Below are 20,542 nucleotides of genomic sequence, written 5' to 3' on the forward strand. Positions count from 1 at the left end.
GTTATCTCCTTTCTAACAATACAAATAGAAAGGAAAAAAGCCCTTAACACCTATGTGGCATTCTCATTCAAGGAGCATCTGCTGGCCTATTTACCTCACTAGCTTGTGTACAAAAAATATAGATTTCAAGGATGTGTTCTTCCTCTGACAGGCTTGTTTTTTTTCACTGAGATGCACGCAGCTGTCTGTAAGCTACAATTTAGTTATAGTTTATGAATTGCCATGTTAAAATCTATCCCAGGATCATTTAACAGTGTGTTAGATTATATTTTGTCAGAAACATTTAACCTCTGCTTATCATGCAGCCATTAGAGTTATGTCTGATTCTGCAAACCAGAGCACTGCCCTCACTCTGTCTGCTTTGACAGAGCAAATGCACAGTGGGAAACCAGTGTTTTCTCCAAGTCCTTGCTTTTGAACAGATGGGGAGATTTAAATGAATTCTTTGGTCTTACGAGTAAATATATGATTTAAAGGTTTTGAAACACATTTTATTCTAGCAATTTATTATTTAGGACTTAAAATTATGATTCGTATTTGAATTTAAACAGGACTATCAAATATCCCAAGTAGAGCCCAATTTGTATAACACTTCCTGAGTCACAGAAATAGTTGTAACTATCTACTTTAGATTTAATCTTCTGGCTAAATATTTATAGTTTATTTTATACACTTTAGAAATTCTCATATGTCTACCACTGGAATCCAATACTTTAAGTAAGTTAAATAACTATTTTAGGAAGTACGAGTGCTATAAAAATGATTGAAAATTTATTAAATTCAAGGCAGACGGAGACTTATGCTATAATAGGGTTTGTTGTTTTTGTTTTTTTTTTTTAATTAATGTTATTGCTAGAGCAGGAGATGATACTAAGTGATACCTGAAAAAATATATAATTTTGGAATTATAGATAATACAATCAAATGCAATAAATTCATTAATCTCCTACATTTGGTTACTCACAGTCATTCAATGAAGTGTGACACTTCAACTGTAACTGAAGCAGCACAAATTACTGTAAAAAAAGAGCATGATCTGTATAGGAGAAGTCTGGTAAAAGTTTCTGAGTGTGTTTTTTCTCTGAATTAGCTATTAATTTCTAGTACTGGCCTTTGAATCTGTGAAAGTAATAGAGATACATTGTTTAATGTAGTTGGATTACCCCGTACCTTTTCCAGACAAATAGAAAAGGTATCTTGGGTGATAACTATCTCAAACTCACTGGTGAAATAATAACCTCCCTGGGAATAAGGTAGGAGATTTCAGTCAAAAAACAAGGAAGGAAAATAGCTGTTGTGACAGATAATAAGGCAACTTCTTGTATTATGACACATCATCTTTTTGAAGAAAACAGAGCTGTATTACAAATGCCTAAGCCCTAGCATAATTTTTTCCATTGTTTTTGCAATAATAAAAATGACAACTTTTATCTTCCTTACTTGAGGAAAGGAATGTAAGAAGAAACTAAACATGTTGTAGCCTGACGACAATTTTACATTGCAGTGAGTGATTATTTTGAAACAGTCTCTTGCACATTGTGACTAAGTAGAATTTCTAAAACTTGACTTTGCTGTCTTCAGGATCCTGAGCTGTTCTGATGCTGCTTCATAAATTCACTGTTGCTTATAAAAATGACACATCATCTTTATCCTCACTGAATCAGTGTTTCATCAAGTTATACCAAATTAGTTTTGAATAGCACTATTAGGTAAAAACATATTAGGCTTTTATAACATAGTGCCAAAAGGTTGGAGGAGTTTGCATGTACTGATTGGTTGGTCATATTCTCAGTCAGGAACTTGTAGTCTAAGGCAGTATTTTTAAGAAAGGAACAGTGAAGTATCTGAGGCTTGGCATTTCCTGTACTGCAATTATGTCTTCCTGAAGGGAGTTCTGGGAACACAGATCCAGAACTAGAACTTGCATGAAATCATATTCAAACCCTAGCCAGCATATAACAGATGGAAACATCTACTTTGCAGCCAGGGTGATACACTGAACTTTGGTGATATTCTGACAACCCCCCCTACATCCTATTCATCTCAAAGGCTTTGGTCAGAAAAAGGAGACAGGAGGATCATTCTGCATTCTTTGCATCACACTTCTGGACAACCCTGTCTTGGAATGGACAGATGTTACCAACAGCCCAGCCCAGAGCCTGAAGCATGCCAGTTACTAGCAAAGTTCCAAGTTCCACCTAAGAAGATTGTGATGTTGAATGAAAAACACTCATTTAACTTGTAAGGTCAGCATCTGAGACATAGTGACAACATTTGGTATGAAAGGTCAAAGTCTGAAAACTGTTACTTAAGGTCACTAAAAAATTAGAATAAATAGACACCACCAACAGAGGACATAATCATGAGATGTATGACTACTATATGATACAGTCACAATAAACTTCTATGCTTTCTCCATTCAAAACTTGCTAATTCATTAATGCTATGAATTTGGATAGTACAGACAAGAAGTATTTTCAAATTTAGTAAATATTGCACATAGTAGCATTATATTTCCTAAATGTAAATTCAAAAAACCAAACCAAAACAAAACAAAAAAAATGACAAAAAAAATGAAAAACAGGAGTCTTCAATACTTACAAATAAAATTTTTCATCCCATACTGGATTCAAGTTTCCAAAAATAGTCTTTGTTCTCCGCTTGGTTTTCCCAACTTGCACAGTAACATATGGGTCACTTGAGCCAGTTTTGTCCTTAGCCTGTAAGCCCTGAGCACAAAGAACTGCAACAAAGGGAAAAAAATGGGCTTAAGCCTTCACAGCTTTCATTGCCAAGAAATAAATGAGACAGTAAAAACAGCAACAGGAAACAAAGACCTCAGACTGAGGGCTCCTGAAATAAAGCTTTCTGGATAAATCTTCCCAGCATCTGTCTATCCAGAGATAGTCAAGGCTTCTCTTACTGCCCCTCTGGACTGTACAAAATGTTCAGATATGGTTTAATAGAGTAATAAATGTAAGGATTCAGTACAGAGACAAAATAAACATTTTTCTTGCCATGCATAATTCAGATACTCTTCTCAAACTGGTTTAATCAGCATGGAATATAATATAATGTTGGCTTGAGTCTAGTATTTTCCTAAATTTCCATTCCCTCCTTCCAAATAAATAATTATTTCAGTTCTTTTTTCCAAGAATCCAAACTAGAATTTCCAAAATAAAACCTCAATTTTTCCAAAATTTGCCCAGTGGATGATGAAAATAATCATAAGGGACATGATTATGACTTCTGCATTTATTTTTCTCATGTAAGAGATGCACTATGAGGATTTTCAGAATACTTTCTATTTCATCACAGACAGAGTGGCAGTTCAGATCAATTATCATTAACTATTTATGTATTTCTCAGCCTTTCTGTCATCTAATGTGGGTGTATAATTAATGTATATGCATTTTGTGACAAATACACTTAATTTGCTTTTCTATCATAATTCATAAAAGTGGAAATCACTGGAGAAAGTAGAAGTATCAGATAGCAGCCTACCAAACCCAGGAAGCTGTAGCTAAAACACTTGCCATGGCTCCTGGTATCAGCAGAGCTTGGTTTTATTATTTTGCACACACTATTTAAACTGTTACAGTAGTAAAATTTAGTTAACATATTGTGTCAATCATTTTGGATAATGAAATTCCCTCCACATTCTCAGAAAAACAATTACTCTTTCTGTCACTTAACGTGGGTGTATAATTAATGTATATGCATTATGTTACAAATACACTCAATTTGCTTTTCCATCATAATTCATAAAGTGGAAATCACAAGAGAAAGCAGAACTGTCAGATAGCAGCCTACCAAACCCAGGAAGCTGAAGCCAAAACACTGGCCATGGCTCCCAGCATCAGCAGAGCTTGGTTTTATTATTTTGCAAATACTATTTAAACCATTACAGTAGTAAAATTTAGTTAACATATTATGTCAATCATTTGGGATAATGAAATTCCCTCAGTATTCTTAGAAAAACGATTACATAAAAATGGCACCCTCTTACTCATCAGATTAGTTCCTGCTGTGGGTTCAATCAGATCTTATGACTTCAGTGAAAAAATAAGTTTGATACTTTTTTACATGTCTGATTCCTGAAAAGACTCTTAGGAATTAAACAAAATCTATTTTGTCTTGCCATTCACTATAAATCCAAACGGAACCTTTTATAAAGGAATGATCCCTCTCCTGTTTATGCAGGACATAAAAATGCCAGCTTTAAAAATGTCTTCAAGAATTGTTAACTATTGCACTTATTTACTAAAAATAAGGATATGAATTACATATTTTCCCTGACATATCTCTTCATGTCCCCAGTGCTAGGTAGCTCTTCCAAAATTCAACAGTTTTTTGTTTTGGTTTGGTTTTTTTTTCATGCACTATCCCACAACCATAGCCTCTGCTTTTCCTGATACCATCTTGCTCCCAATCTCAGATTTCTGCTAAGTTTCTTTGGGCACATATCTGTGTTCTTCAGCTGCATATACAGTTTATATACTGCCTCAGATGTGATAGGCTTTAGTTTGGACTCCAGAGCCATGCATAGCTAAAATCACACCTACCAACTCTGACAGAGTAACTAATTCATGCTCTACTTGACAAATACTTTTCCCCACTCCCACGTGAATGCCAACTTTACTTTTCAGCCATAGAAATGGCAATTCTATCTCTTAATGGCCTCTCCCTGACACATAAAAAATTTGCCATGGAATCTGAAGTGGTTATAGTAAAATATTTAGAGCACATAATCCAAATATATTTATCTGTTTACAAATTACACACATGTAACACATTACAAGATGTATCACAGATTAGATGATGCACTAATACATCATCTACATCATGAAATATATATTAAACCTGAAAATTTAATAAATGAAATAAAGATGAGATAATATTTTATTTTTAAAGTGTTAATTAATGTCACAAAAAGCTTTTTGTCTCTCACAAAAAAAAATTACTAAAATTTTTAGTGAGAGCATATGTAATTCAATCTTTAATCATAATAGATCTCTTATTCTTCAAACTAGGGGAATAGGAAGGAAAAACTCTTAGAGCAATCAGTTCAGAAGAAAATTTACCTGTTATGGTTAATTTTGCTGACCATTTAGATGTTCCATCCAAAACACTTTGTTTTGCTGCTTTTGTATATTGTACAAAATCTTCTCTGGAAATATTAAACATTTCCTGGATCACTTCGAACACCTCTGGCCTGTTTTTCTCTCTAATCTTCATTCTTTCCTTCATAGCACTGATAATATTCTGTGTTTTATCTTCTGCACCATGTTTGGAACTTTTCTCAGCAGCCCCTGAAATGACAGAAAATGTCAATACCAATTTATAAAAGTTGCTTAGTTCTTTTTCTTCTTGAGGGTGTACAGCCAATTCTTGGTACTCAAAGACAACACATGTTTTATCTCAACAATACCAAGCCTCTTACATGTATTCTTTACAACACGTAAAATTATCAATTGATTTAATTTAACACGGTAGGTTAATATCATAGTCAACCATCTATGCATTATAACTAGAAATGATTTTTTGATTCAGTACTGGTCAGTACTGTAAGAGCATTCAAACATGCAACTTTTCTTACATATGTAGGCATACTGCTTCTTCCAGAAAGGAGTGTACAAGCGTGCAGTATCTGGGCCTGTCTGTTCTGTCCTTTGCCTTTGTTACTAGCTAAACTTCAGTAACACATATATGAATAATTCTTAAATTAAGTTTTGGTTTTTTTGCTTTTTTATAGTAAGGACATTAACCTGGACTCCTGCTGTGCTCTCCCATTGTGGAAAACTAGTGAACAGTAGAAAGAAAAGAGCACAGCAGCTTCACATGCTTTCTTCACTGCTTCTAGATACATCTCAATGTTTGCTGATGCTGTCTGCACACATAAAGTTTTTCATTCCTTCCTGGAACCGTGTTCATTTAAACAAAGCCACTTACCAAAGCATTCAAAATCTAAAAAAACTCCAAAAGCATTCACTGGATTTAAAAATTTAGATTAGTTTGTGTCTACCCTGTCAAACAATTCTGTAACACTGACATCTTCACTCAGCAATTCACTCTATCCCTTCCTTGAACATCATGTGTGAACAAAGTGTCAAAGCTCAGAGTTAACAGCAGAACCTTCTGCTGGCTGTTTCAGCCAATCTTCCATGTCCTTGCTCCCAAAGAGTATGCATGAGATTATACTCAGGTTGCAGCTGAAGGGTTTAAGGGAATACTTTTCCAATCATTCAAATACTGGAGCCACCCAGGAAATTTCTGCAAGGATTACTGCATTTAGTGAGCACAAAGAGGTTCTGGAAAGAGCTACATCAAAATCACTATGGTTAATGCTGGTTTTAAAAAAAAAACCAAAAAACCAAAAACAGATTTTAAGGAGACCATGTTACAGATTTTATTCACAGGCCTTCCCATAAGAGCTCTGGAGAGATTTCTCTCTCTAAAAATCATACCAGGTCTTAGATGCCCTTTAAAGACCAATGTGAAGTTCTCATAAAATGACCCTACTGTTCCAGAGGAAAGACTTTCTGATCAATGCCTTTCCAATAGATAATGTATGTAACCTAAGTGTACTCCTGAAAAAAAAAAAAAAAAGTCTACCTTGCAGTAGAGTGGATTGCAAGGATATTTCTTTCTTGAGGAAAGAAACATCAGACTTGCATGGGCAGAATGGTATTAGAAATGTTGGAAGCAAAATTTGAAATTCCTGCAGTAAGGACAAGCTAACAAGTTCTTGAGCTACTTCAGCTCTTGAGAAGTCTGACATATAAGGCAAGATGCAAGAATAGTACAAGTTTTATAATCAATGACACAGTACCACTTCCTAAGGGTATTGCTGATCTTTAGTTCATGTTGTTAAACACTATTTGAAGGCTCAATGCACTGAGTGTGACCACTGTCAGCATCATTACTACCGACAGCAGTAAGTACTTCAGTCTTCAAAAAGGTGAAAACATGCCACTAGCCATCCTCAGCTCCTGGGAGGATCAAAATATTACTTTGAGTTTTACCATTCTCTTCAGATGGATAGTAAAATTAAGACAAAATTATGATGAACAACTTGCTTTGCAAAGGAACACAATTCTTTCTCTAGACCAGATACCATTATATTCTTTTCAGGGCTATTTTTGTTGAGGAACTCTCAGATTGCTGTGTCTAAAGAAAAAATTATCAGCGTCTATAGAGCTGGAAAGTGTCATCCTTCAGCAAAAATCTCAGTGAAATATTACAGAATTTCTTTTTTTTTGCTTTGTTTACTGTTTTCATTCTATCTGAAGGTTTCTCAGCACAGAACAAAATATATATATAAATATAAATATAAATATAAATATAAATATAAATATAAATATAAATATAAATATAAATATAAATATAAATATAAATATAAATATAAATATATATAAATATGTATGAGATATCAGATACCAGTGATTCCAGACTGTGAAAAAGGCTGAAATATATTGGCTTCCTCAAGGTGTTTTCCATGGCTATTAACTCTTGAAAAATTTTGGAAATCTCTTGGTCTGCGTACCTAGTTTTTTTGAATGTGAAAGATGAAAGTTCTAGTGGTTTAAGGATTTTCTACACTTAAAAATTAAGAATTAGTAGAAAAATAGTTAAGTGCTACTGTGAAACCAAATGCTAAAGAATTCTCTAGTGAATTTATCACAAAAGTGATGATTATTGTGTTGTTGCCTGGAAAGCATAACAGGTGGTTCTTAAAAGATGCAGGAAAGCAACATTTTTCATATTCTCTTATTTACTGCTACTCCTTAAGAAGCACAGATACAATTTCATAAGGAAATGATAAACCACAGACACAATCTGAACAGCAATAATGCATTCCTGTTGAAAACCTTGCTGATTTTTAACAGTATATATAAAAATGAAATGTGTTAAAAATACAACTTAAAGGAAGTTTTACTGAAAAGTCACCATAGCTTTCTATCTATAGTATATTATATTATTGCAGCTGTTTCTTCAATCCTCTATTGCTGGCAGTCTACCAACAGCTCTTCTAGTGCAGTATTGATCAGACTCATTATAACAATATTGTAATGTATATTGCACAGGAAGTTAACAAACCTTTTACCCTAGGGAATGTTACAGGCTCAACATGACTGAAATAAGTTCTGATTTAATACTACACCTACTACCAGAAACCAGTATTTTGTTGAGGATAAGGATTCTAGTGAGGGTAATACAAAACCCAATTTAGAACATGCCTAGATATTGACCTTAAGGATCTTGAGATTTAAATTAATTTCTACAGTCTAAATTAGCAATCATGACTTGGTATTTTGAAGGTACAAGGTCCTACTTACTGTTTCATATTCTTATCTATTTTGCAACATATTAATGTGACTAGAATAAGTACCAGAAATTTATTTTTTTATCTTTCCTTTGACACTCCTTGTAGTGTGATTAAACAAAAAAAGAGGGTTTAAGTCATGTAACAAATTGCTCTGAGTGTTGCCATAGACAGAGGAAAGTAAATAATACGCTGATGTTACCAAACACTGTGTGATGCTCCTGTAACATACCAGCAACATTAAACATGTTCCAAGCAGAAATGTAAATCAACAGCAGGTATTTCATAAAGTTTCTGGTTAGGTGTCAGGCAGTGAGAATCAACATTCCTTCACCAATTGCTGATGACCTCAAAAGGTGTTAAATACTGCAAAGCTTTAGCTCTCAGGAAATACTCACTCTGCAAGCAGTCAGCATTTAGGAGGTCCTGGCACTTCTCATGGCATTTGACACCACATTCAGTGCATCTCATCCCTTGTCTGGCTATGCCCCAAAGTAGACCTTCACATTCATAACAATATGTGGGTGTTGTAGCTGTCCAAACTTCAAAGTTATGAGGTGTAGTTGATGATATTGGATAGATCAAAGCTTGCAATGTCTTCTTGAAGACATGTATTTTCTGTTGGTAAGAAAAAAAATTTAGCAAGACTTTGGTTGAAGACTTTAATATGAGTAAACTGGAGCTGAAGCATATGTCATTACACTTGCAGTGTTACAAAATACCAGAACATACATAGAAGTATAAAACAATCTGGAAAACATTTGTTTTCTCTTGCTCTTTGAAGATAAAAGTACCCTGAATTACTGTTTTGACTGATGATTGAAACAGGAGAGTTAAGCTGGAATCAGGTCAGGCAATTAACAGAGTCCTAAATATTTTTTATATTTTGAGGCAGAAATTTAAAAATTCATTAATGTTACATTAACTGATGCATTTTAAGTAACTACCTACCTAGCACATTACTTCTGAATATTTAGATACTTCCTAGAGGAACTTAGTCATTCTGCATAAAATGTGCTTAGATTATAAATATATATATATATTATAATATATATAAAATATATATAACACATATATCCATAACATATATAACATATATATAACATGTATATATCTATATCCTTATATAGACACTTATGCTATAAAATAATGCTATAAAATATCTTAAAATAAAAGTGGACCAATTTTACAGTTCCATTTTTTCTGTGCTTCTACAATAGCATACTCACCACTTATTTTTAAGCACCAAGATGCTTTTTAGCTATAAAGAAGAATGATCCATGCTCTCAAAAATCCACACTGATTTCTTTGTCTGTTTTGACTAAAGATCCAAGAGCAGTTCTAATAGGAGAATGATTTTCAGCTGTTCACTTACAAGTACAGCAAACAACCTGAGAACTTGTGTTTAATAAGGTAAAAGCAGTCTGTGAAGTTTTGCATAAAAAAGATAGGTTTATATGGCTACAACAGTATAGTTTGTTTAGTCAAGCTTTGTTTTCAGGCAACCAGATCTTCTAAGTCCTGTTGATTTACTTGAAATAAGAAAAACTCAACACTGTGTAGGCAGCACTTGACACCACATAAAAACGTGAACTTGGTTTACTTATTTATTTTTTCACTAAATGCACATATGGCTGCCATGAATGTATTAGATGGTTCAGACTTGTTCCCTTATAAAAGAAGAAACTGTTTCCTTTAGGAACTGTTTCCTTCTTTTCTCTTTAGGAAGAAGAAAACATATTAAAAGAAATAGAATATCTCTGAAAAGTCTGTTTGTCCTACCATAACTTCACCCTGAGTGGATACAAGGCCATGTAACTGTAATGCTGTCTGGTTGTTTGTACCAAACTGGGTAACAAGATTCTGGAATTTGTGTGGTTTACCCATATGAGCTTTAGCATCATTGCCATAGTTCTGATAGTAGAGAAAGCAAGGATAACTTATTTATTACCTTTTTTTTTTTTTTAAATTTACTTAACTTTTATTTATTAACTTATTTATTTATCTATTAGCACTTTCTAATTTTAATATGCAGCTGTGGTAAGTACCTGCCAAATGCAAGCCTGTTTAAAAGCATACTGACATGCTCTTGGCTTTATGTATCTGCATCTCTGCTCAAATATGTGAGACATTCTGCTAATAATAAATTGTCTGATAAGAAGAAAACATTTTTTTCTGTGTAGGTCTGTGTAATGCTGCATAATCAGCCATCAATTAAAAGAGTTTTGACACCACAGGAAAACCATTACCATGTAGCCATAAATCTACAGATTCATAAGTTAAACCCTTCAAATAACAAAAGCAAATATTAAGTAGCTTAGTCTGTAACAGCTCTTACTGAAGAGAGCTCTTACTTCTACTTCTGCTTCTACTTACTTCTACTGAAGTTCTTAGACACTTGTCAAAAGCAAGTTATCCTGTGAATCCTGACCAAATCTGGTCAGATATTTCAGGGACATTTGACCCTAGCACCTTTGAGAACACTGTAGAATTGAGCTAAGAGAAGAATCTTATATAATAGGAATGACCAAAACAAACAGGAAATTGCTCTCCAGCATGCTTTTTTAGCCTATTCTACACCATTAGCCATTCAGTAACTCCCCTGAAAGCAAGCACAAGTCTGCATTGGTTTAATTTGACAGACCCTTGAGTGACTGGGCTACTCAAGGTCACCTAACTCAGCAGACTTCATCTTTGTGCATTTCTCTACCCTCTGCCTCCCATGTCACAGCCTACCAGCTACAGGGATCAGAAAGAAAACTTCAAAACCAGCCTAAAAATGAACATATGCAGCTTGTTTATGCATCGTGTTTCTCAGAAACTCTCAGCTCTTTACAGATCCCTTTGCTGATCACGCTGATGCATTCCTACACTCAAGCAGTATCAGTTCACCCTGTTCAGCTTCACTGTTTTTTTCACAGGATAAATAATTTCAGGATTTTACCTATTTGTGCAATGGCAGTAAGTCATGAACTGGCACAGCTTGACAGGCCTACAAATAAACATCTGAGAGTAAATGGAGTTTGCAAGTGAAAGACACAATTTGTAGAACGGTTTTGCTGCTGAACATGATCTTTCCTCTGTTGTTAATAAAGCAAACCACACTTGTAAAGGAGAATTTTATTTATTTTACCATCTAGAGACTTTCATTCCTAACATTTTTCTCTGTTTAAATGAATCCACTGTATGCATGCCCTGAACTCTGGGTATGGCAACATTTAGCACTGTTAATATATAGGAGAATTATTTTAGTTATCTGCTTATCCTCTGACATGAAGTTTATTTCTGTCGTATAGTATTTGAGATACTTTTTCAATACCATCAACTTACTGTTTTCACAAACTTGCAGCTCTGCCTCTTTGTTCAGCAAAACAATTAAATGAATGCTCAACTGAAAACATAAGCTTCACTGTTACTGGAGTCAACACTTCGCATAAAGTGTCTCTGGATCAGTGCCTGGGCACACACAAACTCACTGTGTCATGTTTGTGTTACATCAAAACAGTAAAGCCAGGTGGCAAAGCTCAAAGCCCTTAACCTCAGGTTTTAATTTTTGGAGTAAGTGGCATTTGAACTTTAATAAAAGGCACTAGCTCAAAGAATTTCCACACTGAATCTAATCAGCTAAATAATCTGTTTTCCCCTGATTCACTAATATTATTTCCAGACAAAGATGAGGGAGAAAAATACCCCAGAAAAACCTTAAATCAGAGACATAACTGCCCAAAGGGGATTTTCTTCCTCAGCTCTCATCACTGACTGCACTACTTCATCTGGTTTTGTGGAGAGTATCTGAAGAGTTCCTTTATTCCTGAAAAGGTCTTGTTCTTTCTGTTTCCAGATCTTGCTTTACACAGTTTTAATGATGCTTTAGGGCACTGAGTTCTGATACCTACTTACAGACCAAGTAAGAAAGTACAACCTTTCACTTATTTTCAAGATCTTGACAGTAGTTTTACTGGATGTACCATTACATTTATCCTTGAAAGAGTACTCACTTCCCTTTACTATGTTTAGTGAGGGCTGGCATAAGATTCTGGTTTCTCTTATCTACCTCTTCCATGAATTGGTTGTTTACATGATCTCACCAAATGAACTTTCACATATCTAAAATTTTTGTTGTCTGCCTTTGGACTTATGTTTTATTTGAATTTCTGGTAGACAAGTTTCCACATGGCCTGGTTAAAATGAAGGCCAAAGTGTATAGTGGTATAAACTTACATTCAACTTATTTTTCTCTTTCCATTCTCCTGAACCATAATTCAGTAGTTTACCCTCAGGGCCAGGAAGCACCAGAGAAATTTTTGGGCTGAGCTGTCCAGGGGGATTTGCTGCCTTCCTTTTTCCTCCTCAACAGTAAAACTTAAGTCAGAATCTCTGAGTGCAGTCCAAATTATTTGTTCTTATCCTGCATTTTTTTTTTGCTGGCAATCCATATTATCTCCCAAACTTGTACCTTTTGACCTCTGAAGTCACAGCATGGTAGTTTTTGCATTAGGGAAGGCATTCAAATAAACAGTTGAACCTGTATTTATTTTCATATAAAGCAGTAATAGTTATAAATAGTTTTATTTCTTTTTTTAGTAGGCATCTTTTAGTAAAGCATATGGCGTATCTTAGGCCTTTTACTGAACTTAAATATGGATTGAAAAAGTTGTTATTTTGCACTCATTGCAAGCTTTTTCTCTTTATTTTCCATCAGCCTTTAACTGCTTCTTAAGATTCCACAGTTCTTCATTCTATCAAGTTGTGCTGCTATTTTCAGATTGCAGAACAAAATAAGCACTACTCCTACAGAAAGATAATTTCAAACAGTAGCTGCTTCCCACCTCATCAATTCATCCCTGTGCACTATGGAATTTTTCCTTTATGATTACCATATAAGCACAGAAAGTTCACAATAAATCAGAAAAAAAGTGATGGATGAGTGTACAGTTGTACTATACAGCTCCCAAAATATCTGTCAACATATTCTGTTCTGTTCTACTATGCAGGTTAAAAACAGTGTAAGAAAAATGCCAGACTTTGTGTTTTTCACTGCAGGATACATTCTAGAAGCCTATGTTTGCATTAGCAATTTAAGGAACACAAAATGGACCCTTATTCCTTCAAATGAATGCTTTTACTTAACTCAGACAGGTGAATTAGCTTATATTGCATTGAGTATTCCTGAACAAAATAGTACTTGTTGAGTTTTTGTTTAAAGTAAATTTCTTTTCCAAAATATGTCAAGTCAGTAATGGAAAACCACAACAAATAGATTTTACTTGCTATGAGAATGATTTTTGAAAATACTTTTCTTGTCACTTGCATGAATTAAGCATTTCTTCATCTAGAATTATATGTGTTATTCTAATTGAAAGACTGCAGATAAATTTTGGTGCAGCTGTACAATTTAAAATTATTTTGTAAAACAAAGGTTTCTCACTTCATGTCTCCTGACTGTCACGGATATGAGTAGAAACAAACTTGATCTTTTAACTGTGGATCTGCAGAAAATTCTGCTCAAGATCCCTGAGAATTCCTATGCAAAAATGGGAATGCTTAAACATTCAGTTTGGAGTGTCTAAGGCTTAAATAATTTCTGAAAAAAACACCCATTATTTAAATGACATAAACTGAAGCCCCTTACCATTTCATCATTGTCTACGGAGGTCCGGATGAGCATTCCCATGGAAATCCCAGATTTTCGAGCTGCAAGGGTCTGTTTAAAGCAAGTGCAAAACAGTAAAAATTAAACTAGTAACTTCAATTGCTGAATCTAATGGAAGTCAGGTATTATGTGGTTACACCATTGTATATAAGCAAAACTGCAGGAATTACATAAACTTTCAGTTAATGTTTGCAGCACACAACTTTTAGGGTTGCAGTACCCTTTCCTTCATCATTACTGTTTCTTTCAGCAGTGCCTGCTGAACTGCCAGTTCTAATATAAAACCTGTAATTCAGTTTTCTGACTCAGGTTTTTTTAAACCACAGGCTGTCACTGTTTTTCCACTTTGACAACCAAATTAATGTAGTACAAGGATAGGCATCCTGCCCTAATTTGGAAGTTGTCTGTGCCTGCAGTAACATGGAAGATCATTTTGTGATAGTTTTATGGTTCAAACTGTCAGTTTGGATAATTTTTGTAACTGACTGAGCATTTAAAACTGTGTGAGTATGCATAAAATGATACTTTAAAAAGCAGGGAAACCTAAAAGTAATCCTTACCTTAAAGACAATAATAATTCAATACAATAAATAGCTATATGGAGAAATACTCTGCGTCTTGGGGGGAGATAAAAAAGGAATTCTGCCTCAATCTGTCCTCTTTTGCCCACATGATATTATGGGTTTATGAACACCTCCCAGTTTTGAAGTCTACGTGTCTTTGGCTGTAGACAATCCAGTTTGCTCTATTATAGCACATTCAAAGGTAATATAAAGTAATTTTAATATACAATAAATGAGTATTTTTTCTCCATTACTGCAATATCCCTGTAATTTAAATAGCTTCTAGAGAATTAATTAGAGAGTACAATTATCAGAAGGAAAAAGACCCTGGGGAAACAAGTTCTCTGTGTTTTCCAAATAATATTCCAACTCTGAATGTCACTTCTGCTATCAGGAGCCCATTTGGCCTGATAGAAGCACTGTAAAAATTTTTTTACCATAGTAATACTACATTACTGCATTTTACCTGCAAAATTGGGCTCATGCATCTCTGTGCTTTATCTCTGTTCTTCCATAAAGCATCATCTGCTTTGTCATACACTGCTGTGCTCACAGTCTAGCACTGTGAGGATGATCACTTATACCACCCAATAGCCATAAGTCTGTCATTGCCTTTGTTGTGAGGATACAGATTTTCACCTTGCTGTGAATTAGGTCTCTGGAGTCCACCATTACAGAGCTATTGCAGCAAGTCTCAGTGACATTTTCCACATGACATTCTTATTTTTGTGACATACATACTAGGTCAGAAACAATTTAGCTTTACATCATCCTTAGCATGGAAGTTCATGACCCATCACTGTTCTATTAGAGTTAATGGGAGATGCAAAGAACCCCCACCCTATTTTTTTCTTTTAAACTCTCAAAAGTTTACCTAGTCTATGCCATTAATTCACTATTAGTTTTCCCACTCTGTTATTAATAAGTAAATAATTCTGTCTGCCTCTTTGTGACCATTTTTTCCTTTTATGTGAATATGGGCAATTCCATTGGTGTGCCAATCAGATTGATAAAGTGACAGGAAAGATAAAACAGAGCCTTTAAATAAAAAAAAAAATTAGAGCTTTAAATAAAACAGAACTTTTCTTTTTCAAACTTTTGATGAAACGCAATGCTACAGGACTCACACACTGCAGTGAGAAATAGCAAGCAAAAATGTTTTGGGAACATTAGGAAGAAAAGAAATAATTTTCATACTCAGGTTGCAAGAGATGAATTTTAAAAGCATCCATCTTCTGAGCCCTCTCGAAGCCTAGGATTCTTTCCAAAGTCTTGGAAAGCTGCCATATTCAGGCAAACTAGTTTTATAGTTTGACCTCTAATCTTCATGTCCTTAATACTTAGACAGTTACTCAATTCTTTTAGGTCTAGAATAACCAGTCCTAGCTATTTCAAGCTATAGAGCAATGCAGATTACTTGTCAGGGCAGGAATACAAGGGACATAATAATATTAACCTTAAACATAGGGTGGTGATGATACTTTGTTATGTCCTCCAGCAATGTATCAGTCAAAGCACATGAGCCAGCAGAAGAACTGCATTTTCATGCTTTGAGTGGAGGTCAATACACAGATCCAGTTTCTTGTGAGAAAAGGGAAAGCAGGGAAGCAATTTTGACACTGTCATGTGCCCTTAAGGCCCAGTTCTCCCAAAGGTACTCCTGGAATCATGTACTTTAACCAATTTGCTCCTTAATCATAAATGTGTCTTAAATCAGAGTGCAGCATCCTATATAAAATAACAAAACCTTATAAGAAACACATAATTAGGAGATTCTTAATGAAGTGTTTGTGATGTTGGAAGAATAACAGAAGTAATATCTAGAGGAATTTGTGATAAAATCAGTAATGATAAAAGTCTTATGGGCTAAATTTACAGAGTTTTTAGTTAAAAAACTCATAAGGATTAATTTCATTCATCTATTGGTGTCAGGAAACACTTCAAGAAACAGCCCATAAATAAAATGTTTCTGTTTTAAAATGTAGTAGTTGGTGATAATTCAACAGCTTGTAACACTGAACACAGAACAGTGTCTGTTGTTAAGGATGGAAGGAAGGAATGAATGGTGAGTATTTTGGAAAGAGGAAGGGAAAAATAAATGCTGTCAGACCTATTTATGGGAAACAAGTTAAGACCTTATGAATCCAGCAAGAAAAATTTTCTCCATACTGTCCTTCTGTTTTTAAATAGCAGCAGGGAAGAAAGATAAATGCAGGCATTCATTTAGATATTAATGAAATTCCTAAGAGTTATTATGAACATTTAAAAATGTTTATCAGTATAAAAGAACTTACCAAAGCCTGAAAAATCCAGCCAAGATAGGAAAGAAATTACAAAAATATTAATAATTTTTCATATTTATTGCAACAATAAAAAATAAGATATAACATGATATCTAATTCATTTAGTGTCAAAAAAATCTAGCACTTATAGCAATATTATTTCTATATTTCTGAAACCATCATAGTAGTAAACAAAAAGGATTATTTATAATGTATCAGTTCTTACAATTTAAATGAGGTATTTTGGGATCCACTAACTACATGATCAGAGCTCATGAGAGACTGCTTAAAATGCACATGCCTTCAAATAGTCTTTCAAAGATGAAGATGACCTACACTAAGTCTGAAGTAAGTTCCTCTTAACTTGGTAAAATTGTTTTATACTTATAGCTGCAGAATTGAACTGTAATATAATTTACTACTTAAAGAAGTACACAGTGAAAGAACATATACCCTAGGAGCTATACTCTAAATTCATAATGATGAAATTCCAGAATAAATTTCAGTTTTAAAACTCTGCAACTGCCACTTGTTAAAGGGAGAACACTTTCAAGAGAATAACTATTCTTCAGTGACTAAACAGCAAAATAGTTAATACTTAAACAGGAATGTTGATGTATATGAATAATAAAATGAAAATTTTATGCTACCATTCAAAATGGGAATTTGTTTCAAATTTAGGTTCATCAGTGTTTTTCAAAGTGAATAGTTAATATTAAGATTCTGAAATCTCAACTTAGTCTGGATACTTGTCTGTAAACATTTCCAACAATTAAGACTAAACCAAAGTGCTTTAATATGCATAAAAGTACTCTAGCCAAAAATTATGCTAGATACAATTAACAGTGTAATGACTTGATATGATGGTCATCAATATGACTATTGATTTGATAGTTATCAATTAATGCAAGCTCTACTAAGTCATAAAATGCAACTTTTTGTTGACTTCAGGAAGAATTCTGTTCTAAAAGGTTGCTGTGCAGTTTCTCTTCAGATAGTATGGTATATCACTATAAAGTAGCTGAACAGAGGAGCTTAGAATACATTCAAGTAACAATTTGACAAAAATTGACCATTTAAAGACAAATATAGTAATAATTCACTTTGGCTGATGCCCCTTCTTTCCCATAAGAAATTGGTTTGGGGGCTTACCTGTACCAGAGACTAAATATTTATTTTAGTGAACTGTGAATTTGATTCTTTGGAAAAAGAGAAATGTGAATGGGGCTTAAAATTCTTCCAAGCAGAGAGAGTCTACTTAATTTTGTTTAAGCTGCGATTCAGAATAGGTCTCAAAGGAACTGCCATTCTTTTTACCTTTCTGAAATTTATTTGCCTAAATTATTATTGTCTGGTATGACTGCTAGTAAAACAGCTCATATTGTACAAAAAGTATGCATAAATCTTTGAAAAATTACTATTGAAACAGGGTTGGTTTTTTAAAAAGGAACTTTCTTCCTCTTTTAGTATCATAATAAATCAAAACAATTGGTATCCCAAGCACTAAATAACATCTGCCTTCATAAGCTAAGTCAATAGGAAAATGAGTAATTTATTATTGCACAAAATGCACATTAGTTGAATTCCACAAGTAATATCTATATATATTCAATGATATATTCAGACTTATCTAGTATACTATAATAACTGCATCACTGACTTTTACTGGCCTCAATCCATTCTCTCAAGATACCTTTTATTCCATAAAACAATAGCTGAGAAACTATCATTCACATGCATAATAGTAATTACAAGATAGATCTAGATAACTGGCAAATGAATCAACAGTATAATGGCATCAGAAATTACTTACCACATCTCGAACAAGGGGAAAAGATTTCTTCCTACGGAGGTCTGGCATGCTATCAATTCCATAGAGCCCACGACCAGCACTGCAGGAGATTAAAATGCAAAGAAGAAAATAAAAACCTAGGCTGTAAAAGTTTGCATCCTTAGGAACTGGTTATATCTGCATTTACAGTTAAGATCAAAATTAGCAGTTATTAGCTAAAGAAGGTGTGTTAAAATGTGACAAAGATTAATGAGAGAATTCTTGGTGTGGCTGACTTTCTGCTGGCATTCACCCAAAGCAAAGAGCAGCTGAAAGGTTGCTTAATAATGCCTAAAGCCTTTTGCCATGGGTTTAGAAATTAGCTTTAGAAAAGTAGAAATTAGAATAGCTTTCCATCAACAGGACTTCTATAGCTGGTAGATGCCAACATTGTAAAGGATATTACTGGTGTCATAAATTAGATACAAAGAGTAAAATATCTAACTAAATACATAATAACATGTGTGTCCATGTAAATGTATAAAACAGAACTGGTCACATTTTAAGGTAATTCCATGGTGACCATCAGTATTTTCTCTTGCCTGGTTTGAGGTTTTTCATTAAGCATACATTTAAACCCCATATTAGATCTCAAATACAGCTTGGAGCCACTTCAAAGAATAAAAGGCAGACAGGCTTAGGAGATTTAAAAGACTACATACTGATTCAATAACAATATGCCTCATTCTTCCTGACTATTCAGAATAGGTATTACAGCTATTATGGTCCTCCATTTTGTCCACAATGTGTGTTGGAAGACTGCTATGTACCTTGTCAGATCTAATGCAGAGATACTTTGAGATCCTCAGAGAAGCATACAGAAGTAGACCCTATTTTTCAAGACCCAAAATTTTCCTCTCCACGCTCCTCTTTGACACTGTCTCAAATAAGCTTTTATATTTTTTCTTATATTTATTTCTACCTCTCTACATATTTTAAAAAAGGAATGTCACAGCAAACAGTTTCTCATCTGAAAGCCCCAATTTTTTTTATGCATGTCACAATTACTGGGTGAAAAGACATTTAACTGAAATTAATTACAGAGTTTTCACTTTCTTCTGAGGGGTCAATTCTTTGTCCCAAACACTCCATTTCTGACTTGAGGATTGCAACCCCTCCCTGCTAGCAGAGTACCATATTTATTCAAGACAAAACTGGCTGATGATTCTTGTTGGAAATAGAGGTTATGGTTCCAATGTGTGCAGCAAAATCCAAAAGGTATTATGAATCAGGGATCTCAGCTTTCATGATATACAGCCTAGTAATATTAATAAAAACTGAGACCAATGCTGGATTATGGTAATATGCCAGACTCTAAGCAATTCAGACACAAAGATTCTTCTACTCTGCTACTTCAACTGTTAATATTTTCAAGATGAATCAACACAAGCAAACAGAATTTATACAGGAGAACTCCAAATGACTTAAGTGAAATACATTAACAGATGTTACAAAAAAGGAAACCCGCTCTGGTTAAATCAGTCTCTGAATTTTGAACTACTAGAATCCTGGAAATCTAGGAGAGTATCCTAAGGAAATACCATGCTGTGGTTACTTACTCTTTTCTGACCATTTCCAAGGTATCTGCTTTAGACCACCAGCAGAAGGAGCAAGATGCTGGGATATATGGACATTTGGTGAGACTCCACATAAGTGGGGTTTCTTTGGTTTGGGGTTTTTTTTTTTGGTTGATTTGCTCTTGGGATTGCTTGTTTGTTTTATTTTTAAGGCAAAACCTACAACAATTTTTCTCTCTCATGTGGTATAAAATGGGGTTCTATTTTGTCCCCTTACTATTCCACATGCTTCTGGAAGCAATGGACACAGCAATACACAGGTAGTACTCATTTCAGTGCTTTACATTCAACAGATGTGGAGCAGCAAATT

At 34.2% G+C, this 20,542-nt stretch overlaps 1 protein-coding gene across 2 annotated transcripts in view; it reads right to left on the minus strand.

Annotated features, from left to right (window-relative positions):
* UNC13C (unc-13 homolog C) overlaps positions 1-20,542 on the minus strand; it is a 107,814-nt gene that overhangs the window by 70,189 nt on the left and 17,083 nt on the right. Inside the window, exons 4-9 of one of the 2 annotated variants that reach the window (XM_008492046.2) lie at positions 18,638-18,716; positions 16,837-16,842; positions 13,959-14,030; positions 8,725-8,944; positions 5,085-5,312; positions 2,602-2,743 (exon numbers count right to left, since the gene is read on the minus strand). In XM_008492046.2, coding sequence (XP_008490268.1) covers positions 2,602-2,743; positions 5,085-5,312; positions 8,725-8,944; positions 13,959-14,030; positions 16,837-16,842; positions 18,638-18,716 — 747 coding nt within the window. The remainder of the gene's footprint in view (positions 1-2,601; positions 2,744-5,084; positions 5,313-8,724; positions 8,945-13,958; positions 14,031-16,836; positions 16,843-18,637; positions 18,717-20,542) is intronic. The other variant, XM_030456876.1, reaches the window with a different exon arrangement.

This window comes from Calypte anna, chromosome 10, assembly GCF_003957555.1.
Source record: "Calypte anna isolate BGI_N300 chromosome 10, bCalAnn1_v1.p, whole genome shotgun sequence".
Taxonomy (NCBI): domain Eukaryota; kingdom Metazoa; phylum Chordata; class Aves; order Apodiformes; family Trochilidae; genus Calypte; species Calypte anna.